At 39.5% G+C, this 24,283-nt stretch overlaps 1 protein-coding gene across 1 annotated transcript; it reads left to right on the top strand.

Moving 5' to 3' along the window:
- The first annotated feature begins 779 nt into the window (after positions 1–779).
- Positions 780–24,283, top strand: TBC1D15 (TBC1 domain family member 15). The gene is made up of 17 exons (XM_083463527.1): positions 780–1,034; positions 6,279–6,377; positions 6,569–6,643; positions 8,005–8,143; positions 9,161–9,371; positions 11,327–11,420; positions 11,830–12,027; positions 12,115–12,243; positions 13,906–14,009; positions 14,114–14,208; positions 16,475–16,591; positions 17,099–17,199; positions 17,827–17,926; positions 19,565–19,662; positions 21,414–21,530; positions 22,376–22,462; positions 22,883–24,283. Exons 1-17 carry the CDS (start codon positions 1,011–1,013, stop codon positions 23,084–23,086), a joined length of 1,992 nt encoding a protein of 663 aa, XP_083319653.1. The 5' UTR covers positions 780–1,010; the 3' UTR covers positions 23,087–24,283.

Here is a 24,283-nt window from a genome sequence, read left to right as displayed (position 1 = left end):
CTGAATGGCCAAACTGAGGGGTGTGTGGTTGTGGTAGCTGTGTGCAGCAGGAAGAAAGTGCAGAGTAAGCCTTATAAGAAGAGATTAAGAGATAATGAGGGTCTCACACTGAAAAGGATAGTAGCATGCGACATGGTTTGCGTTGTCATACTGGCTCAGGCTCTTGCCTGGTACAGTCCCCACATTGAGCAAATCTTTAGGAGACAAGGTACCTAAGGTGAATTCTTAGGCAGAGCGCTAGTTAACAGCTTATGCTGCTAATATTTAGCGCAAGGCAGAGAGAAAGTGAGCTGAAAATACTTGTTGTTCTGGGCGCCCTGGATGCATAGTTTGTAGGTTTTCTTGCCCTCTTTTCTCTCTCCCTTTCCATCTTTGCTACATAGCCACCTGTTCCTGGCACCTGCCAACTGTAGTTCCAGTGGCAATGTGGAGGCCAGGAAGCAAAACCTCCGAAACTTATCTTCAGGTTCATATGGATGATGCAGGTGGCCTTTGAAGGCAGCATGGACCCAGGCCATTAATCAATTTAAAGAGGAAAATCATTACTTTTAAATGGAGTCTGGTAACAAAGAGGCAACCCGAGTAATCAGAATAAAATCCCAGTAATAGGCAGGGATCACCTCACTGATACTGGAGAATGTGTGTGGCTCGATGTCTCATAAAAAGCAAGGAATTACTTCCAAAGCGCGCGTGATAAGATCGCCGCCTTAACAGGAGCCACACTTTAGACCCGCCTTAAGAGGGAACGCCCACACTCGACGTCATCCAATCGAAGCCTCCCTCCGCCGCCCGGATTCATGGTTTTCGCCCGTTCGGCAACTTCCGTCAGTTTCCGCCGGTACCTACTGCGCAGAACCCTTTTCTCCTTTGCTTCCCGCCGCTTCCCCCGCCTTCCCTTCCCGCCGCGGTGCGCATGCGTCCCTCCTAGGCGGGGCCGGGCGGGGAGTTGTTGTGGAGCTGCTAGGGAGCACGTGAAGAGAGCAACGTCATCATAAACACTCGTAGCCAACATGGCGGCTCCTGGGAGCGGAAAGGTAAGAGGAAGGGAGGATGAAGGGAGCTTTTGACCCGCTGTGGGGAGGCGGTGGCGGCTGGGAGGGTTCCCTGAGGGGCTCCGGGGGTGGGAGATGTTGCTTCTCCCTTCGCTGACCCCCAGATACTGCATAGTTGACGGGGGCGGTGGGGAGAGAGGATGGGAATGACTCGGTGCTCCTGCCTGGCGGTGCGGGGAAAGGCCTTTGGCTTGGCTGGCGGTGGGCCGTTAGGGAAGGGGGGGGTTCTTTGGCGGGAGGCGGGCTGTTTCTTAACCTGATTGGCTGAGAGAGGTAAGATTCTTACACGTGGAATTGGTAAGGCCAGGGGGTTGTGCTACTGCGCTGAGGCTGCGTGAAGCCCTCCAGGCTGGAGGTGGCAGGCAAGGCGGGTTTCCTCCGAAGAAAACATCTCTTAAGGCTGAATAATTTACACCGCCTTCTCTGCCATTCCTCCTTTTACACTTTTCAATTATTAATCCAGTTTTACAAGATAGCTGCTTCACACCAGCATTCCTGGAGAGGGAACCTGTCCAAACCTTTTGCTGCTTTCTCACTTCTTGTACTCTGTGTCCAAAAGAGGGTTTTTTGTTTGTTTTGTTTTTTAAAGCCTGTTAGGAAGCCAAACTAAATCGGTCTTGTGTCACTAAAGGCTCTTGAACTACTGTTATCAGGAACCAGCTGTTGCGTTGTTAAAATTTACTGTGGTTGACATTTACTGTCAGAGTGTCATTATTATTTTCTGGTAAGATGATTCATGAGGTTAACTGGCTGTCTTGTAAAGTGAAATGTTCTTAAGAGGCAGGGCAGCTGAGAAATATGGCAGGTTGATGACCTGGTGGTGATTTTAATGTCAGGATGTGAAACACTGAAGGAGCAGGGGCATTTTTATAGAAGGTAATCTTTCACTACAGTGGTGTAATTTTCACAATGATTGCTTTAACAGTGTGATTTGGAGAAGTGACTTAGACACATTTGGTGTTGCATTTCCAAGACAGCATTGAGATTTCAGCATAGTGGCTTCCATATGCTAATTACATGTTATATGGAAAGGTACTTTCTTTTATTTACCATAAATCTACTCTAATTCACTTCATTGTATTACTTGTAAGTTCTGGTATTATAAAAGTGAGATAAATATAGCTCCACTTCCTCCATACCCTGCATTATTTTATAAACTTTTATAATGTTCCCCATTATTCACATTTCTCCCAAAACTTAAAAAGCCCCAAATTCTTTAGCCTTTTGATGGGAAACTGCTTCAGGCTCTTGAATATTTTGGCTGCCATGTTCTTCACTTTTTCAATTATTATTGTGTGCAATTGTCATCTCAAAAAAGGATATAGTATTCTAAATGTGGCTGTGCTGTAGGTCTATATAAGGTATTGAGATATGGCTGTCTTATTTTCACTTCCTTTCTTATTTGTAGCTCAAAAAAAAACCCTACTGCTGCACAATGAGTTGTCATTTTTGTTGAGCTATCCACCACTAACCCTGGGACTCTTTCTTGATCAGTCACTCAAAATTCAGACCCTCTCTGTTGATGTGAAGTTAGGATTTTTGTAGCTGTAGATTGATAAAGCTGTGTATTTCTGTACTTAACCCAGGGGTGGCTGGTGCCCATGGTATTGATGGGGTGGAAAGCAGGGAGATTGACAGTAGGTGGAGCCAGAGCCAATGCCCAGCAGAGCAAATTCTAGTTTTGCTCTATCCTTCCTGTTGAATTATCTAAAGCAGTGGTTCCCAATTAGCTAATTACTGAGGATTCCCTATTTTTCAAAAGCCAAGCCACAGACCCGCTACTTTTGAAAATTTCGATAACTCTATGGTAGTTACCTGTGCAAAGCATTTTTTTTTTTTGAAGAAAATGTGGGATGGCCCCTAATAAGCAAAGAATTTTAGGTAAAAAAAGAAAAAAGACCATAAAATTTGCAGTTAGAAGTTCTTTTCCGTTAAAACGTAGAGAGCAAGGGGAAGGCATCCCTTGCATTTTTAAAATGATAAGCATGTGAACCTGCCCTGTGGAGCAAGCCATTTGCGCTCTCTCACTCTCTCTCCCCTCTAATTGCAAGAGCCCAAAGAAACTGTGTCAGAGGTAATCCCAGCTCACTTGCCATCCAGCAACTCTTTCACAAGGCACTGGTTGCTAGCAGAGGCTGGGTGATCCATGGATCACCATTGTGGCTTTCACTGTGCAATTAACAAGATAAGTGAGTCCCTGGCAGGGGATGGTGCTGTGGACCCCTAACTGGGAACCACTGCTCTAAGGGCAAAACTGAGGCAAGATGATAACCAATGCCAATGAATAAGCTGGACCAGTCGCAAGTAACAAGGTAGGCAGGTAGGGCTGGCTAAGAACAGGCTGAGTTTGGTGGGGCAGTGCCCCTGTTGCCTTAAGGAACCAGCCATGAGTGACCTAACTCTTTAAGACACACAGAGGATAGAAAGGATTGTACATGTTTCCTAGTGAAAAACCTTTATCCAGGATGTTATATCGGACCATTGCCATACCTAATTTAGCATGAGGGAAATTATAACAGAAAAGTTCATTTTCCTCAGGGCAGCAAGACTGAAAAACATGGGGAAGGTACAGGTCTATGTATAATTTAGTTTGCTGCCCCAAGGCCAATTTTGTATTGGACTTTAATTTTACATTACCTTTCCTAGTAGCTCTTTGTATGTACACCTTTTCTCCTTCTAAATTCCTTGAGGCATGCATGCTTCCACTCTCAATTATCTTGCAATCTGTGCCTGAAATCTTGTGTATATTAGCTGATTTGTGCCTTGTGCTAGAGAATGAAATTAAAAAGTAGTCTCCTACATTTTCTTTGTTCGCCCCACTATCCTAATAACGGCAAGTTTAAGCGAAACTTAATTCCTGTTTATTGCATGAATAGTTTAATTAGCTGATATATTTGTTCATATGCACCCACCTACAAGTGCTTTGACAGTGTACCTACCTGAGCAGAGGTGCAAGTGAATTTAATAAGAACACTAAATTAATAATTTGTCTATTTTGAGAAGGCAGCAGAACCTGGCTTTTCCTTCTATCACTGTTACATTGAAACTGCCATTCTGGATTGTTGCAGTGATTCATTTTGTTCTGTTTTGTTACACAAAGTATCAGTGTAATGCTTTCGAAGGAGAATAAAGATACTTTTGAAAACAGTTGTGACAAATAATACAGTTGTGGTAATGGTGAAAGCCGAGGCTGCCTGCTTCAAAATTTGTAGAATTTGTGTTTTTAATTTGCTCTGTTTGTTATTTTTTGATTTGTTACATTTTTATCCTTTTCCTGAAAGGAGCTTGGAGTGGCATATGTGGTCTTTCACTCCCAAATGTATTTTACTCCGAGTTGGGCTCAGAGATAGTGATTGGTCAAAGTGACCTTCATAGTTGAGCATGCATTTGAGCCTTCCTGTACATTCAAAGTTAACAGTATGTATGTTAATAACTTTATAGGACCAACTGCCAAGTCACATGCAGGCAATAAGCAAGTTTCTGAGTTATGCAGATTTCTTCCTAGGCTGAACATTTTGTGTGCGTGTGTGTATTTGTAGTAGGCAGAAAGCTGGGGCTTTTTGCAATGGCCCAACAGGCTCGCTTTGGGATGCTTTTCTACATAGGATAGAGGTAGCTCCTTAGGAAGAAAAAGAGTGGGATACAAGTTTAATAATATAAATAACAGTGGTACCTCGGGTTACATACGCTTCGTGTTACATACGGTTCAGGTTACAGACTCTGCTAACCCAGAAATAGTACCTCAGGTTAAGAACTTTGCTTCATGATGAGAACAGAAATCGTGCTGTGGCGGGGCGGTGGCAGCTGGAGGCCCCATTAGCTAAAGTGGTGCTTCAGGTTAAGAACAGTTTCAGGTTAAGAATGGACCTCAAGAACGAATTAAGTACTTAACCCGAGGTACCACTGTACATTGTATTCTTGATTTTTTTGCATTTGTTTATTTAGGAAGAGTTGCATTAATTTTTGTTACAGGCTTCTGTTCAGTTTGCTTCAGCAAAATTATTTCTTTTATGTCTTAGTCACTCACACACTCAGTAGTCACTCACCTGCCTTCCTTCATTATCCCCCCACCACATCATCTTTAGTTGTTGGTTTCCTGGTTCAGATATAAGCAACGGTCCAGTGTTGTATGCACAAGCAATAGTGACCCTTCAACTCAAACACTTCTCTACGCTGTCTCCTCCAGTGTGGTCATGAGGAGATCAGAACACCTGCTTATTATTTTAATCTATTCAGAGCTTGTGGAACATTTTTGTATGAAGACTAGTTGACCAGGAGGACTATAGCCAATACAGGGTAGAGCCAGAGACAAAAGTGAGTGGAATTTGGAAGATTGTACAGTTTCTCTGCCACCCCATCTTTGCAGTCTGCATGAAGTTAGTTTGAGAGTTGCATATTTTCTCATAGCCCCAGGTTTACATTACGGGTGTTTTAACAAGCCAGGAGAATAAAATGTGGTTTGATCCTGGGTTGTTTGAACAAATGATAGCTTATACCTAATTAGAGTTCCCTGCAGTTTGAACATAATGAAAAATGATGATTGAAGTAGAAGTGGATGCTTCTGATGTCATTGATTGACTGAGCTAGAGGAAGAGAGGAATTTGAAAGAGGAGTTTGAGTCCAAGGCTTGTTGCTGCTTCTATATATAACACTAAATCTATAACACTAAATCTATAGTTTGTCTGAAAAGCGACCAATTCACCCACATTTTGCCTGCCATTTATCCAGTATTGGTTTCTCCCTTTGTGAATGAAGGTAATTGAAGCTGATGTAGTTATTGATGCATTAATATTTTGATATTTATTTCTCTGTTTCTGATTTCTAATGCAGTATTCATTGCAAACATGTAATTCTGTTTAATTTCCTGTCTGGATCAGCATATGAGGAGGCATGACCATAGCCTCTTGTAACAGAAATCTTACCCAGTTTCTTGCATGATTGTGTCACATATTGAGAAGAACAGGTCTTGTCACCCTAATTCAGAAGTGGGGAACCTGTGGCACTTTAGATGCTGTTGGACCAAAACTTCCATCACCCCGACTATCGTCAGTACTGGCTGTAGCTGTAGTAGGAGTCCAACAACATATAGAGGACCACAGGTTCCCCACCTCTGCCCTATTGGAAGTCCTCAGGTTGGGTTGGACCCTCCCCACAGAACCAGTTCAGGATATCAAATTGTCAAAAAATGCTTTTAAGAAACAACTTTGCTTAACTTTTTTTTTTTAGGTTGTATATGAACAGGAAGGAGTTTTCATTCACTCCTCCAGTGGAAACAGTGATGATCAGGATTGTTTGTTATCTGGGATACTGAGAGTCATAGAAAAGGTATTAAATCAATATTTTGTGTGTTATGTTTCTTGTGACTTTACCTTATGCCTTTCTATCCTGCAAAGATATTGTCTTACTGACCGAAATACATAGTGTGCAAAGTAAATGGAGGCTATTTTTGTAAATAGAAAAAAGTAAAACCTTAATGGCATTGAGTCACTTGAATAATTGCATAATTTGTGTTGTAGGATACTGAGGTGATAGTAGATTGGAGATCACTGGATGATTCATTAGATTCGTCTAATATACTATATGCTAGAAAGGTATGTTGATTACTTGCAGCAATCTTTTTTGAAAGGTTTGGAAAATTGATTTTTAAAAAAGTAAAACAAAATCTTCCTTTGATTCTCAGAAACCATAGCTGTTACATGGTAAAGTAACATAAAGGCCTAATTGTACTTTCTGATTGTGGGGTACAGGATCCATAGATCTTTGATCTGTTTATGTGATGGATGCTTTTAAAAAAATGCTATTATTAATATTGGTACATAAAACTGAGTGTATTGGTTGAGATCCATCTATTGCAAATAGAAAATATACATAACTAAGAAATGGAGATGGGGACCATCAGTAAGAATGGAAGGTAGGTTATGACCTGTACAGTACTTTTATACATTTTCTAGTATAAAACTATTTGAGTAATATGTTGTATGTTCTCTAGATAGTGATCAGTGAAAGATAATCAATCCAAATCTGTTGCTTTAAATTACAAACTCATGTTCCTTGACTCCACCAGAAATACTGCTATTTTGTCCCAATCTTCCCCTCCTAATAAGGATAAATATGATGGTCGTTCTTGTTTTTAAATTTAATTTAATAGAACTGTCAAGGCAAGGAGTATGCCGTTTTTAAGTTCTTTAATTATATTATACTATGACTTCCCCCTTCTAACTTAAGAATCTGTATACATGACATTTATCATGTTTTCTCTTGCTGATCTTACCTCTAAACTAAAAAATCCCAATCTTTCCCAGAAGGGTAGTTGCTCCGTTCTCTCAATCACTTTGGTTCCCCCTTTTGGAATCTTTCCCCAACTCTATAATGCTTTTTGAGGTGAGGAGATAAAAACTGTACACAGTATTCCAGGTGTGGTTGTTATACCATAGATGTGTATAACAATATTGACAGTTTTACCTAATGATCCCTAGCATGTAATTTGCCTTTCTCACATCTGCTGGACTGTGGCTTATCATCTTCATTGAGCTGTCCCCCATGACCACAAGGTCTCATTCCTGGTTAGTTGCTACCAGTTAAGACCCTATGAGCATATATGTGAAACATAGATTGTCTGCCCCACTGTGCATTACTTTACACATGCTTACATAGAATTGCATTTGCCTTTCCCCCCACCATTCACCCAGTTTGGAGAGATCCTTTTGGAGCTCTTCATAATTCCTTTTTAACCACCCTGAACAAGTTGCTATCATCGGCAAGCTTGGCTAATGCACTACTCACCCTTAATACTAGAACATTTATGAACAAATTTAAAAGCAAAGGTACCTATACTGATCTTTATAATTTTTTTTATAAAAGCAACAACAACAGGAATATTGAGGGGTGTCTTTTTTTATTAATCACTAGCTGCAAGTGAAACTATTTTTGATTGTTTCGATATCTTATTTAGGATTCCAGTTCTGTTGTTGAGTGGGCACAGACTCCTAAAGAGAAGACTCCGCGAGGAACAGAACATCCGAACAGTTACGAGGCAGAATGGGATATGGTCAACACAGTCTCTTTTAAAAAGAAACCACAGTCAAATGGAGGTAAATGAAGAATACTGTGTATAAAAACATCTAAGCTATTCCAGTGGATGATCCCAGACACTGAGGTTTCTAGATGTGGAAGAAACCACTGGGTTGGCCTCCTTTCCTTGCGCAGCTGAAAGCTGCAAACCTTTTGCTGTGCTTGTGAAGCTCCTCTCATCTGATAGTCCTGATCATCTGTCTGTGGTGGAAAAGGGGGCTTTAACACTCCGAAGCGGGGTGAATTTGTGTAAAATAATGCACTCTGAAAATATTCCATCTGTAGCAGGTAATGACCACTCCCACATCAAATGGGGGGCACCTTTTGTGTGGCCGCATGCAGCTCCCCTGGACCTACGCTGCACCTGGCAGTACAGCCTGGCTTCACCTCCCCCCCAGCCGGACACCCGGCTGGGGGGCATTGCCAGGAGATTTGGCCAGGTAAGGGGAGGACTGCCCTGATCACACAATAGAGGATGGAACTTACCTGGGAATTCTCAGTCGCCTCCAGAGCCAGCTGTGCATGTAGCATACTTCTTTTTTGTCTTTTGGGTGTTAGTGTTATAATACGAGCTAAATTATTGGCGGTGCTTTTCTAATGACAGTCTTACCGTATGTCTTTGATAGGGTATATGCTATTGGTTTGGCTAGAAGAGTTGAATGAATAAATACTTCAGAATTTGAAAATCCTAGTCAAGTTGCATAGGAATACATCAACTGCGTTTTACTGTCAGACCATTGCTCCATCCCTGTCCATTGAGATAGACAGTAATGGACATGATTCCCCAAGATCTTAGGCAGGGGATTTTCTCAGCCTTCCCACTTCAAATTCTTTTAACCAGAGAATAAGCCTGGTGCTTTCTGAAAGCATACCACCACTAATAGTGGTGGAGCTAGCCACACAGAAGGATTGGATGAAATGTGTGCTACCAAGATGTTAAGTGCACTTATTCTTGGAAGTAGTTTTAATATATTCCAGGGCTATGCATTGCATATTGGCTTTAGATCAAGAAAATAACATACTCTTTTCCCCATTAGATGCTGCTGTTCACACAAATGGAGAGAACAAGTGGTCCTTCCTGTTCAGTTTAGCAGATCTAAAGTCCATTAAGCAAAACAAAGAAGGAATGGGATGGTCCTATTTGGTATTCTGCTTAAAGGATGATGTTGTCCTCCCAGCTCTTCACTTCCATCATGGAGACAGCGCCTTATTGATTCATTCCCTTAGAAAATATGTGGTGCTTTGTGAGTAAGTATTCATTGTGAGGAGTCTATTTGGTCAGTTATTCTAGCTTTACTATTTGCATAACCATCTGAATTGATCAACTTTTTTTTTTAAAGCCGCCAGTGAATAAATAATGCTTCTAGTCATAGTTTTTAAACAACATCAATAGGCTCAAGTTGTGATTTTAAAAAGAAATACTAAATTGTAATTATCAAGCACAACTCTGCGAAGAACCTGTAATGTTACTACAGGATAAATTTATTTATTTATTAACTGCCCATCACGTTACAATATAAAAAATATACACCTCAAGTGTCAAAAGCTAGGGTAAAAAGGTGCATTTTTAGTTGACATTTTGCACAGAAACTCATACATAGATTATTTTAAGATGACAGCCCAAGCTATAGCAAGCAGGTAACACTACATATGGGAGAAAGGAGTGGCAGGTACAGAATCTCCTGAAATACTGAATTCTCCTTCCCCTGCTGGCTGTCTACAGTAGGGGGAAGGTGAGATGCAAAATACAACACCCCAGCATTCTTTCTCCCTCTGCCCAGTGGCTGTAGCTAGCAGAAAAGCTGCAAGAAAATCCAAATCCAGCACTTCTTAGTTTTCCAAGAATGGCAGCTTAGTTCAGAGACACTTCTTCAGATGCTGGTGGCCAGGCTTCTGTAAACAAAACATCCTTATTGTAAAAATATCCGATAGAGAAGTCACTGCAGCCCTGCAGCTGCGCTAGGCTTGAATTTGCAATTGACCAGGCCCCTAAAGTCTTCCCTCTCTTACCACTTGCATCTCCTAGATCTGACCCTTCCTGCTTTCAGGACTAATCTCTTCAATGATTTTTCTCTGTTGGCTCTGCTGGATCAAAATAAGTGATCCAGGTAATAGGAAATAAATTCTTTTGGAGACTAGCAATAAACAATTCACGTACGATAAGCTCTCCAGTAGTATATAAACTAAGATCACAGTACCAACTAGTCAGAGGTCTGAGAGGAAGAGGGAATTTCTGTGATGCCCTGAACAAATACAAACCTAGGCCATTGGTTACTAACAATAAATATCTGACTGACTGAGATTGTTGCCCACATCTTGTATTTAGTCCCAGACCATGACTGGACATCTTCTAACTTCTCTTAAAAATATACTCTAAATGAGTAGGCATTTTCTAGTTGGCACTCAAATCTGACAGAAGCTGTTTTAATTTCAAGCAAATAATGCCTAATTAGAGAATTTTAGTATACAAGAGAGTAAGTAGGATTTCAAAGTTTCTTTTGAAAGACTCTAAATTCAGTTTAATATTACTTGAAAAATCCATATTTCCTTGGTCCAATATCATAAATAACTGCTCAGAGCAAATAAAGTGATGCTAATTTATTGTGAATATTACTCAGGATGAGTTTAATTAAAATGGAAGTATCTTTAAGAGGTTTTTTTTTATTCTGATGGGTTAGCTAAGTATGACGCATCACAACCTTTGCTTTCTGGGCTGTATTAGCAAACCTCAGTTCTGGTTTATTAACAGCCGTGTCATCAAGACTGATTATATCACCTCTTCTGACTTTAAGATGCAATCTGTTGTTGAATTTCATATCCTCTGGCACAAATGCTGCATCCTTCCATGCCAGCACTGGGAAGCGATAGCATTTATTAAAAGTCTTATCTTTAATAACAGAATAGGTGGTAGGTGTTCCAGGTAACAATGAATAAATGTAATGGTGTTTTGTTTCAGAAGCTAGTAATAGTGAATCCAACCAGCTAATTTCCTGAATAAGCCTGAGGTGGCAATCAAACACTTTCAGCTTTTTTAATAGTGATGTCTTCTTTCTGTATATTTCTGTGTGCACATGCACACACATAATCCTCTTAAAATATTGCACAATGAATTCACTTTTCTCAAATGTGATGGCTATATTGTTGAATTTCCCAAAAGAAAGACTTTGATTCTAGAAGGGGAAATGGTTTGTTTTTGTTCACAGATCTCCACAGGACAAGAGAATTCTTGTGAACTGCCAGAGTATTTCACAGTCCTTTGAAAATCTCCTCGATGAACCAGCATATGGTTTATTAGAGGTTTGTGTGATTTCCTAATATTCAGTTTAATATTCAAGATTTTAAAATGCCCAATTCTTGAAGGGAAACCAAATTTCAACCCTGGGAATTTTCATGCTGGCAGATCCTTATTTTTCTTTGCTATGTTTTCTGTACAAAATGAAGTATGTATTTGATTTCTTTTTAAAATGTCCTTATCAGTATCCTGCCCTTCTTCCCAGTGGGAACACTGAACTGGTGAAAGAGGCTGTAATGCGTTATTTTGGAGATGCATTTTTTCAGCTTCCTGTAGCCTTTTGGACACAACCTGTATCAGTTATTACTCTTTGGGCAGCTTGCTTTTGAGAATGAATGTCGTACTATCAGAATCCCCCCCCCCCCAATTTGTGTGAGCCATTTCAGAATTTGTTTACCCCTGTGCCGTTCTCAGAAACTGAAGACTGATCCTTACACAGCAACAATGGGAAGATTTTCGAAAGTGACCAACTATATATTTGATAGTTTACGAGGAAGTGACCCCGCAACTCAGCAGCGGCCTCCCTCAGAAATGGCAGACTTCTTTAGCGATGCCATACCAGGCTTGAAAATAAATCAACAGGAAGAACCAGGATTTGAAGTCATTACACGAGTAAGCATTCTTGATAGCGAGGGTGGTTTTAAGATACAAATTAGTGCATTGGTAATAATTTAACAGCTTTTCTGGTGCATATTTTAGATTGATTTAGGAAAGCGACCCGAAGTGAACAGAAGACAACCAGTGTCGGTTGAAGAATGGACTAAGAATATGGATTCTGAAGGGAGAATCTTAAATGCTGACTCCATGAAACAAATGATATTCAGAGGGGTAATATCTTAGAATATCTCTTTAAAAATTGTACCGTATTCGTCCAAATATAAGCTGCACCTTTAAAATTCAAGAGGGAAAAGGAAAAAAAAGACAATACCCAAAAATAAGCCGCTCTCTTAAAATTCCACAGGCACTCACACCTGTTCTGTTTTACCATATGTCTGTTTCAGCAGCGATATCCTAAAAGCCAATTTTTGTAAGGTCACGAATTTCAGCCGCACTTTAACTTTTCACAGGCGGAATTTGGGGGGGAAAAGTGTGGCTTATATTCTGGCCAATACGGTATTTGATTCCTTATTGCTAGGACAGTAGCTAGCAGGTACATGTATTTGGTTATTCCTCCAGAAAAGGTTAACTGAAATTATGAATCATTCAAATAGCAATACTCCGAAGCGGCTGACCATCAAATCAGGGGTAGCTAACCTGTGTTCCTCTGGAAGTTGTTGGATCCCAACCCTCACCCACCCCATCCAGCATGGGCCATAACCATGGATGATAGGAGTTTTAGTCCAACCACACATCTAGCCATGCTTGCTATATAAACCCTTTAAGTTCTGTTTTGAAAGCAGTGATTTCGCGCCGTGGATTTCTAATGCCATGTTTGGAGAAGCTCACTACTTTTCATGTGTGTTGATACTGCTAATTGCAGGACTGGTCCCTTAGTGGCTAATACTGAATAAGGCAGAGTTATGTGAAAATACGTTGGCGTGAACAATGCATAAATAAGAATTTAGCAAATAAAGTATGCAAATCTTTTAGGACAGAAATGAGGATGTGCTAGCCTTAGTTTTAAGGTTTAAATGAAGTCCACTATGGCCTTAGCTTTTTACTCCATAGCCGTTGATAGAACATGGGCGTCTTGAAGGAGTTTGCCCTAAGGCTGAGATGGGCAACTCATGAGCCTCCCGGTGCTGTAGGAGTACAGCTCTCCTCTTTCTTGACCATGCTGCCTGGGGCTGATGGGAGTTGGAGTCCAGCAACACCTAGACATTGCATCCTTGTGCACAGTGCCACTTGCCTAAATCTTTTCTAGATGGCTCTAGGTAAAGCCAAATAGAACTACCTTTAGATCTTGTTGGAAATTATTTGTAATGTTCTAAGATTTGCCTTCCCACAGTGACTTCAGTTTAACCTGAACAGTGTGTTATAGATATTTTGGAGTAATAGCTTTAAAAGACAAATGGTTTCAGTATTTACACTTAAAGCTTTCAGATAAATTTAGAAAATGTAAGTTTCTGCCCAAAGACCTATGAATCTGCATGTTGATAAGATGTGACATGAGAGGGAAGGAGGCAGGGAGCTTAGAAAGGGGGGTGTTGCGGAAAACATGTAATTTAATTAACCTCCAGGTTGATAACTTCATTTTTTTCAATGATACGTTTATAAACATAATGCAGAAAAATATTAAGGTAGGGAAGCAAACATAAAAGGTTAGGTCTTAATGAGCATCCTGAAAAGAAGTTGAAGAAACTAGGTGATCTAACAGCTAGAAAGAACCCCACCCTCCAAAAAAAAAAAATGACCAGAGGAAATCAAACGTAGGAAACAGTGGCAATAAAATTAGGTAATGTTAGCTCCTGCACAACTACAGGATTTGAATAAAGTTGTTCTTATAAAGCGCCTGATGTTGCCATTGCTATTTTATTATGTTCCACTTAGGGCCTTTGTCATGCTTTGAGAAAGGAGGTCTGGAAGTTTCTTTTGGGTTATTACCCTTGGCACAGTAGTAGGGAAGAAAGAACAAATATACAGAAAAGGAAAATGTAAGTACGGCTCCCTTAAAACAATGTCATAATGTGGAGTAAACTTTGCATACTTGCAAGACAACTGCTTACGAATATCATTACTACTATCATTTTTTCTTCAGAGATGAGTATTTCAGGATGAAGCTTCAGTGGAAATCTGTCAGTGAAGAACAAGAAAAAAGAAACTATAGATTGAGGGACTACAGAAGTCTTATAGGTAATATTAAGAAACATAGAAGGCAAAGAGATATGTTAGTGATAAACTTTTACTCCTTTTTTAAAAAATTGAGGCGACCTCAATTATCCACGATGTTTGTTAGACATTGTTTCTGTAACAAAATGATGACCTGTTAGGTTCAGTGTGTTAGGATTCATGGCTTCTTTCTCTTTCATGTCCTGTGAACAGAAGACAAATATCATAATAAAAGGATTAATAATGAATAGAAATGAGCCAGACAAACAAACTCACCATTCTTTCAACGAGTGATCTCAGGGCTGCCATGAAACAGTGTATTTTAGTCACCAAATGCCTGGATAAACAGGAATGTTTTTAATTTCCTCTTGAAGTCAGCATGCGTGCTGTGCAGCCATTTCTTTTCTGATCCTTGTAGTTGATGCAATTTTATTTTGCTGCTGACTGAAATAAAGGAAAGCTGAGTGTGTGCTGAACTTGATTTCACTTTAAATAAATTTCTACAGGTTGCTGACCATATGCTTTAGTAGCCTGTTATAAACTAAAGCTAACATCAAACTTTATTATGATCTGCTCTTACAAGCAATGACAAACATTTAAAATGCTTTATAACATTAGCAATAACTCTTACAGGCAAGAGGGAAAGTTTGAGACCAGAAAGCTAAGTTGTATGTTTAATGTGCATCACAGCAGGCATGCAGTCACACCAGTGTAAGAAGCAGAGTAATATTTTTAGTTTAAAAGCAGCAAAAAGGGAGGAGCATCTAACCTTTTTCCTTCTTGCTGCTTTTCCAAATTTCTTTCCTTTAGCCACTTTTCTCCTACTGACAAGCATGTATTTTGCTACTGAAAGCAGACACACATTCAGAATACTGAAATTGAACTTGGAGATATACTTTTGAGGGGAGAAATAGTTAATGTTCTTGCTTTTGGCATTTGAAGGCTTTTTTATTTTTTGCCTTTTAATACAACACAAAACGTATTAGAAGTGTCAGAGTTGAATGTAGACAAGAAGCTTTATTCTCTCATAGCTTTACTATAATGATCTTATAGTTTGCACAGTAGGGTAATTTGCTCCTGTCCAGTCCTTTTTGCTCCGGTGCTGAGCTAAACCAGGGTTAGGCTTAGCATGTAGTCTAAGGCAGGACTCATGGTTGAGTACATTCACTTACCACAAACTTTAAAGTCCTGGCTTAGCTCAGCACAATGCAGCAGTACAAAAGGCAAGAGAGGAGCAAAACGGCTTCAAGATCCTCTCTGTGTCGTCACATGCTTCTGCAGTTTGGTAAAGCATAGCTAGATTTGATTCGCACAGGAAGCTTAGTCAGTGGATTTAAATCAGATTCTAATAGTTTGTGGAATGTTACAGTAGCGTAAAACTATACAGTATACGCTCAGAGACTAAGCAGATAAACCTGGGGTTGGCAACCCAAGGCCCATGGGCCACAAGCGGCCCATGGGGGTCGTTTAACTAGCCCAACGACCCCCGTCACCCGCTTGGGGACCCCCACCACCCACTCGCTCGGCTCCCGTGCGATGCGCTAAACCGGTGCAGAGCATAGTGGGGCCTGCCTTCCGTGACTCTGGCCAGCTTCCCATTGGCTACAGGAAGCTCCTGCAGCCAGTGGGAAGCTGCACATGCCTCCTCCGCGCCAGAAGGAGTGCTGGAAATAGTGTTCGCACATATGTGTGTGCGCGCACACACTGGCCCACCGTGGTGTCTGCAGGACCGTGAAGCGGCCCAAGCCACAAAAACTTTGCCGACCCCTGAGATAAACTAACTTCAGTAACAATTAAAGAAACATGGGGAAATGGAGTGTCCTAATAAAACATTCTCATGCTAAACCAAGCAATTAAACCTTAAAGGCTTGATTACATATCAACTCCTCACCATTAAATTTAATGTAACACCACATATCTAGTACATTTGAGTGACGTTTTACATTTAACATATCTCAAACAGACTCTGCCGTGTGTTAATTCAATGAAAATGTTTTACATTTTAATCAGGAGGTTTCTATAAAAAGTATACCGTTTTCTAAGTGTTTGGAAATCTGCTTATAAGAAATCATCTTATTTGAGACAGGAAGAATTTGTCTTAAATACTCTTAAAAGCTGCTTTAATGCATTTTAAATGACACCCTCTGAATTTAGTTGTCTTTACTAGGCACTTCAAAGCTCAGCACAGTGTTTGAGAAATTGGAAATTTGAAGAGCATCCTGCATTTTTTAGATATAGGCTTAGCAGAAGCTGTTTTGAAAATGTATTAAATCTGTGTGCTGTTTTTCAGAAAAAGATGTAAACAGAACAGACCGAACAAACAAGTTTTATGAAGGTCAAGATAATCCTGGGTTGATATTGCTTCATGACATTTTGATGACCTATTGTATGTATGACTTTGATTTGGGTAAGTAGGATTCTACTTATGTATGTGTACTACTGTATCTGATCTAGTGGAACTTATTGTAATTACCCTTCAGAGAAAACTTGATGTACATTCTGTCTTAGACGCCCAAATTAATTACGTGTTTTACCATTGGTTGCAACAAGTGGGGCCTGCAAAAAACTTGTTTAGTTTTGGTACTTGTGTACTCCTGATTTTGGAAATCAAATAAATGTATCAAAAAGTTTCCATTGCTCATATGCTTATTTGAACAAATACCGTATTTTTCCATGCATAAGACACCCCCTATTTTGGGGGACTCCAAATTAAGAAAACACCCCTCAGCACTACCCGTGTATATGACGAGCCCCAAGTTTAAACCTATTTTTGGTTAAAAAAAACCTTAGTCTTATACACGGAAAAATACAGTAGTTTAGGAAGAGAATGGGAGAAACTAAGTAGTTACTTTTCAATCTTTTGGGTACAGTTTGCCACATATCACCAGTTTTCTCTCTCTCTCTCTAATACAAGGCTATGTTCAGGGAATGAGTGACCTGCTTTCTCCGATTTTATATGTGATGGAGAATGAAGTTGATGCCTTTTGGTGCTTTGCATTGTACATGGATCAAATGGTAAGTCTTTTCATCTTCATTCCTGTTGTTAAATTCAGTTACTGTTTCAAGTGTAACTTATTACTGTAACTTCTGTTTATCATTAAACTTTTGTTAGCAATTTATGTAGCGTTTATCTTGCAGCGTAGCAACAGATATATAAGCAAGAAATGTATGTTCCATAATTATAAAGATAATGCTGTGTTTCAATGTTGTAACCTGTGCTGGGACCTTAGGGTGAAGGGTAGGTAAATAATAATTATTCTTGGCATCTATCTGTCTCGAGAGACAATGGAAGAGTGTGCCTTCGGGGGTAAAGTCAAATTGCTGAAGAATTACAGTGCCTGCTGTGACTGTAGAGACCAATATGAGAGAGACCTATTTTATTGCAGGTGGGGCAGATGAAAGTGTCCAGTCTCATTGGACTCCAGATTATTCTAATTGGCTTATTTCAATCAATTAAAATTATCAAACCCATATCTGATCTTGAAAGTGAGCTGCATGGGATGCTGTTAGCATCCCAACAGGACCAACATCACATTAATGTTTAGTTTTGTTATTATATATTTGTTTTGATTTAATACTCATCTTGGCCCTCATGTAGAATAAAAATATTCTAGATGCTGTTTCAATTTGTTTCCCACTAAGCACCAGAATTTTGAAGAGCAAATGCAGGGTATGAAGACACAGCTAATTCATCTGAGTACTTTACTTCGCTTGCTAGATAGTGGATTTTGCAGTTACTTGGGTATGTATGACAGCTCAGAACAACTTACCACTGATTATTATTATATTTTTCATTTACACCTTTCCCCATTCTTATACAGTAGTTCTTTTTGACTTCCCACTCAGCATTCCATGACAGTTCTTTTTATATCTTGTTTGGCTGCATATACATTATTTTTTCCACCTTATTTTCCACGCTCTCGTGTCTTTAATCTTGTCAGCTGTTGGTCACAAAGTTACCTGGAATTTATATTTTAAGTCGTATTTCAGTAAATATTCCCTCAAGTACCCCCACTCACTTCTCGTCTGTTTATCATATTGATTTCTTATTTTAGTTGTCACACTGGCTTCTGGTTTTGCCACACGAAGGGAAAGCTGCAGATTGTTGCTCTCCTTCCAAGGGAAATCAGGCTGTCGCGGAAGTGTGGGCTCCACGTCTCCTCAAAAACTCCAGAGCTGAACTGGAGTTCCTAAAGAGCTCCTGCAGCACCAGAGGGTCTCCCCCCCCCCAACAACCTCTCATCAGGAGAAAACTTACCACTGTTCTTATCTAGAATCTAGACAGTGGCCGTGTTGGCATGTCCTGTTAAGTCAGACTTTCTGGCTTGTTGTGGTTTACTGAGAATGAGCAGCATGTGCATGCTGCCCAGTTGCTCCCACTTCATGCCTCTGGCCTGACCATAATAAACAAATCAGGAAGCATTGGTTTCACATTACAGTGGCACCTCGGGTTACAGACGCTTCAGGTTACAGACTCCGCTAACCCAGAAATAGTACCTCGAGTTAAGAACTTTGCTTCAGGATGAGAACAGAAATCGTGTGGCGGCAGCGGGAGGCCCCATTAGCTAAAGTGGTACCTCAGGTTAAGAACAGTTTCAGGTTAAGAATGGACCTCCAGAACAAATTAAGTTCTTAGCCCAAGTTACCACTGTATATCCGAACCAGGGATCCATGATCAGCAAGCCAACAACAAACAATTTCTTCAGATTTGCTCATGATCACGGTTCAGATGTATTGGCTTCCTGGTTTGTTCATCACACTTAAGTCAAAAGAGGAATGGGAGCAAACAGGCAGTGTGCATTTCCAGTAAACCAGAATTTCCTGTTCCTGTTAAACACAGTAAGCCAGAAAGTCTGACTTGGGACATTCAAACACAGCCAGTTGCTCAAAATACTTCTCCTACACCTACTTTCTCAATTGGTGTAAAGAGAGTTCTGTGCTATTTAGATACTGTTTCAGTCTTGCCTGTCCTCAGTTTTTTAACCCTTACTTTCAGAGTCCTTTAGGTAGCAATGATTAGACTCCCACTAACAATTGATGTTCAAAGAGAGACTTGACCAGGGCCTCAATCTCTCAGCCTAACCTACCTCACAGTGTTGTTGTAGGGATTCAGTGAGGAGGGAGGGAACCATGTATGCCACTTTGAGCTCTTTGGAGAAGAAGGAGGGATATAAATGAAGCAAACAAATCAAGTTACGGTCCATATTTTGCCTAAGTTTTCCACCCCAATAAATTCTAGAACAAACTAACTTTTTGTAAGCAATTGTAGCCAGCAAAGCTGTTAGGTGTATTAATATATTAAACATACTTTAAGCGATTCATAACCAGCATTTCTGTCAAAGATTTATTTGTTCATTTTCTTTTTTAAAAACTCTTTTAGAATCTCAAGATTCAGGATACCTTTATTTTTGTTTCCGGTGGCTTCTAATAAGATTTAAAAGAGAATTCAGTTTTCAAGATATTCTTCGCTTATGGGAGGTAAGAAATAGCTTTTTCTTTTAGCACCTCCCGCCTAAAAGTTCATAGCTGACTAAGAGGGGAGACTTATCCTCTCTGGTTTGCTCTTAAGTACTGGAGGAGCATTTGTAGATGAACTAGTCTAATCCCCTGCTTGGTGGAGAAACTCCCAAGTTTAATTTAAATTAAAGTTTAATTTAAAAATTAAAAGGCCATCTGACAGATGGTTGCCCTATCTCTGCTTGAGGACTTCCAGAGAAGGGAGAGCAGTTTGAAGTTAGCAGCACCTTATTCCTCACAACTGTTATGTTTTTATTCCTATTCAGGATTTTCTCCTGCATGCACACTATCTTATAAGGTGCTATTGAATAATAGTTCCCAAGTTCTCATTACTATCAACACCATGTAAACTTGTGAAAATGCACAAAGCATACCAGGGTGAAAGGAAATATCTCTGCTTACAACAGGGTGGCTAATCCACGGGCCATATGTGCACTCCCCATGGCATCTCAAGAATTCCTTCCACCACTTGTTACCTTTAAAATATAATAATGTGTTATGGTGTTTTAATTGACCACTCCAATGGGTCCTACATAATGATGCCAAAAGGCTTTCTGTAGGTCCCTCACAGCCCCCTCAAATGTTTCCATTTAAAAAAAAAATTAATTACGAGTAATGTTTTAAATTATATGTCCCTGCTATGATACTGTTATGCCAAAAGGTTTTTGGCTGTTCCCCAAATTTGTCCACTAAATTTCTAAAAGATATTTATTGCTGCCACTCTTGTGGGTTGGTTATGGATCAGTGCAGCCCTTAGCCCAAAGAAGACAACCACACCTGGCTTATAGCTCTGAATAACAATCTTAGGACCCACTTAATTGCTCCAATACTCTCTGATCTGCTACTGCATGGGCCTGTCACTTTTGCTACCACTAAGAAGGTGACTTGCCCAGAATATCAACTGGTAGCATCAGACCCAGTTTCCTGGCAAATACAACCTAGTCACTGTAGGCAGAGTTTGTATTTCCTTTTTTCTGAAGTATAGAGTGTATTTCCATATTCCAGTTTTAAGAGTCCTGAAAACTTACTTATTCCTGAATAATTCTGTTAAGTCAATCAACCCATTTATTCCACTGCACTTTGAATACTACAGTCGTACCTTGGATCCCAAAAGTCCTGGAACCTGGATGTTTTGGCTCCCAAACGTTGCAAACCTGGAAGTGATTGTTCTGGTTTGCGAACGTTCTTTTGGAACCCAAACGTCCGATGGGGCTTCTGCGGCTTCTGATTGGCTGCAAGAGCTTCCTGCAGCCAATCAGAAGCTGTGATTTAGTTTCTGAACATTTTGGAAGTTGAATAAACTTCTGGAACTGATTCTGTTTGACTTCCAAGGTATGACTGTACTGGTTTTCTGATCCTGATTTTCAGTGAGGCATGAAGATCCCAAAATATCTGAAATTCATTGAGGGTGACAGATGCTATCAGGACATAGCTCTACCGTTTGCCCTTGTCAAGATCTTCAGAATGTAGCATGAAATTAATTATAGATAGTTATTAAGCAAGCTATTATGTTCTTCTGTCTAGATAATAGTTTAATTAGCTGGCAATTCTACTGAAATATATAAGAAGTTAGAAAACTATCCCCCCCCGATGTAATGGTAAGTTGCCAGAAAAATAAGTGTTTGGGGAGACTGTTAAAACCTTTTAGTACCTTACCCTTGTGGCATCATGTTCAAGTTCTTGATTCATCAGCAACTTCAATATTCTGCTAGGTAATGTGGACAGACTTGCCTTGTCAGAACTTCCACCTTCTCATCTGTTGCGCTATCCTTGAATCCGAAAAGAAGCAAATTATGGAGAAGCATTATGGCTTCAATGAAATACTGAAGGTATCTGTTGCATGTTACTCTAGATCCAAATTATGTTCTATCCTTTGTTTCCTGTATTTGAATACTATTAGCATTTCATTATGCAATCTTATGTGAGATGGAACAAATGTTAATTTTCGGCCACATTTCTACTGTGATAAAAGATGCTCAGTGTAGCTTAGTTAGTAGATCTTAGTAATTTATTAACTCATCAAGTTGAGAGAAAGTAATATGAAGCAGAGTTTTCATACAGCATATAGACTGGTTGTTTGATTTTCAGAGCTAAGAGGACTTACTGTTTATACTGAGGCTGTTTTAAGTGCTTAATCGGTGAGCTACCCTAGGTCAGAGGATTCCAGTAGAAACAGGAAGCTCCAGTTGGACCAAGGGATTTGGCTTCAGGTTATGGTGTGAGGAGAGGCCACACAGAAACACAAAACAACCCACAATTCAAGACGAAACTATCCTAGACTACTGAGGATTGTGTAGGAAGATAGCAGTCCCTTCCAGACTTTTTCTACTCTTCTCAGCATCGCTGCATAGAGATGGTGGTTTTGTTGGGTGGTTGCCCCTGAGCCTGGGGAGGTGCAGTGCTGAGGAACTACAAATCCAAGTAGCAGACATAATTTACATATTGCAATCTTAACCAGATGCTTTACATATTGCAATCTTAACCAGATGCTTTACATATTGCAATCTTAACCAGATGCTAATTATGCGTGTGTATTAATCAAGTTAGCATTTCTTTACTTAAGGTTATGCTAACACTAGGAGCCAAGGTTCCGTGGCTCAGAAAGCTATGCATTTAGCGTGACACTCGCCCCCATCTTTGGTTGCACTTCGTCATTCTTTTTGTTCCTTTTTAGCATATCAATGAACTGTCTATGAAAATGGATGTTGAAGATGTACTTTGCAAAGCAGAAGCCGTTTCTATGCAGATGATAAATTGCAAGGTAAAAGTCAAGCATATTTCATGAGCTTTGCATAAACAAATGAGATTTAACCAGGTTGATAATTATTGAAACAAACCCTTTGCGGTGTGTGTCGCCAATGATGCCTTCGAATGAAGGGTGGTATACAAAGTTAAGAAGCAAAAAATGATGTCATAAACTGCTGCAATACTCAAAATGGTACTGTGCCCAGAGATAAAGTGAAATCTACCTATACCAATTTTAAAAGATATGGATTTTCTAGTCATCCTAGAACTGCTTATTGAACATATTTTCCTTCTGGAATTAAAAAAAGGCATATTTTAGCTGAAACCTACATGCATTTAAGGATATGCTTCTTGTGTGTACTTAGCATGTTAACTTTAAAGAACAGCAGCAACAACTTAAAAGAGCAACCTGTGCCACATTTTTTTTTCTTCATAGGAATTGCCTCAAGCAGTCTGTGAGATCTTGGGATTAGAGAACAGTGCTGCAACAACACCAGATTCAGACACTGGGGAAGATGAAACGGCTGGTGGAATAAGTCACTCTGCACCAGCCTATCCAAATATCTCCAAGCCTGTTGCTGCTGCCAATGGAACAAGTGAAAGTATCGAGCAAGTGACCCCCACCGTGCTGACAGATTGAATCTTGCACAATTATTTGTCTGCATTTTTGAAGAGACACTTTATTATACCTGTTTTGTTTCTTTCAAGCACTTGAGGTGGATATTTAAGTTTTTGTTTTGATTAAGCTTTAAAGATTTGGAAAACAGATCATGTACTGTAATACTCTTACATCAAAGCTTTACAACATGACCTAATTATTTTTGTAGTTTCTTCTACCAAAGTAGCCTTCCCCCCCTCCCCCAGATAACATTCCTTAATACTTTTGTAGCCAAGTGCATTTTTTTCCTTTTTGGTAAAATGGAAATCAGATGAATGTGAATGGCATGGAAATAAATGCTTCTGTATCACTTTGACTTTGAGAAGTCTTGAGCATGGATGGTTCTTGGATATTGTAAGATTCAAAAGTCTTCTATACTATTTCCTATGTGAAAAGATGCTAACTTCATAAACAGTGCTTTGTAAATGAAAGGATTATGTCCTTTTTCAAATGTTTACAAAAACACTTGTTAAGTATTTGTGGTTGTTGAATGTAGATTTGCAAGTAAGATTTACATTTGTGCAGTTCCCTGATCTTGAATTTTGTAATCCAGGGGGTTGGCTGAACAGTACATTTTTACATTTTAACACCTCTACACTTATACATATGTATGTATAAATTAGTTACATATTCAAACTTGTGAGTATTAAAGGATAAATCTATTTTTGACTAAGTAAACTTGGCTTTTCATTCAGGCAATTTTGACCAAATTTTAATACATAACTATAAACCTGCCTATTTTTGAAAAATCTTTTTTTCTTAAGGCTATATTCAGGTTCTGAATTACTTTTACAATGGCTTTCTCGCTTACTTAACGAATAACGTTTCTTTGCTGAATAGTATAGTAACTGATTAAAAAAAATCGGCTTCTACTGCCTTTATGCTAGACTACTTGATTAAATAAAAGCAGTTAAAAATAAATGCAAAATACTAATTATGTTGGGTGTGTTTCCCTCATGTAGTTCTGCATAAGCTCCCATGGAGGGCACAGATAGAACGGAAGATTCTTATGGTGGATTGTGCCCATTGTCCTTAATAAATGACTTACATATGAGAAAACTCTACGCTTATATGATACCATTCTTTCCATTTTTATAGTAATGTGGGATCTGACATAGATTCAGTTGTATTTGTTCCTGAGAACCATTGTACATATTATGAAATAAAATGCAAAAATTA

Source organism: Podarcis liolepis (genome assembly GCF_965112155.1).
Source record: "Podarcis liolepis genome assembly, chromosome: 10".
NCBI classification, from domain to species: domain Eukaryota; kingdom Metazoa; phylum Chordata; class Lepidosauria; order Squamata; family Lacertidae; genus Podarcis; species Podarcis liolepis.
This window is presented reverse-complemented; position numbering and strand designations above follow the sequence as displayed.

Excerpts from the sequence above, each read along its gene's own strand:
- TBC1D15 (XM_083463527.1), top strand. The coding sequence starts at position 1,011 with ATGGCGGCTCCTGGGAGCGGAAAG. Across the intron at positions 12,028-12,114 it reads GATTTGAAGTCATTACACGA|ATTGATTTAGGAAAGCGACC; the intron begins GTAAGCATTCTT and ends TGCATATTTTAG. Across the intron at positions 16,592-17,098 it reads TATGTATGACTTTGATTTGG|GCTATGTTCAGGGAATGAGT; the intron begins GTAAGTAGGATT and ends CTCTAATACAAG.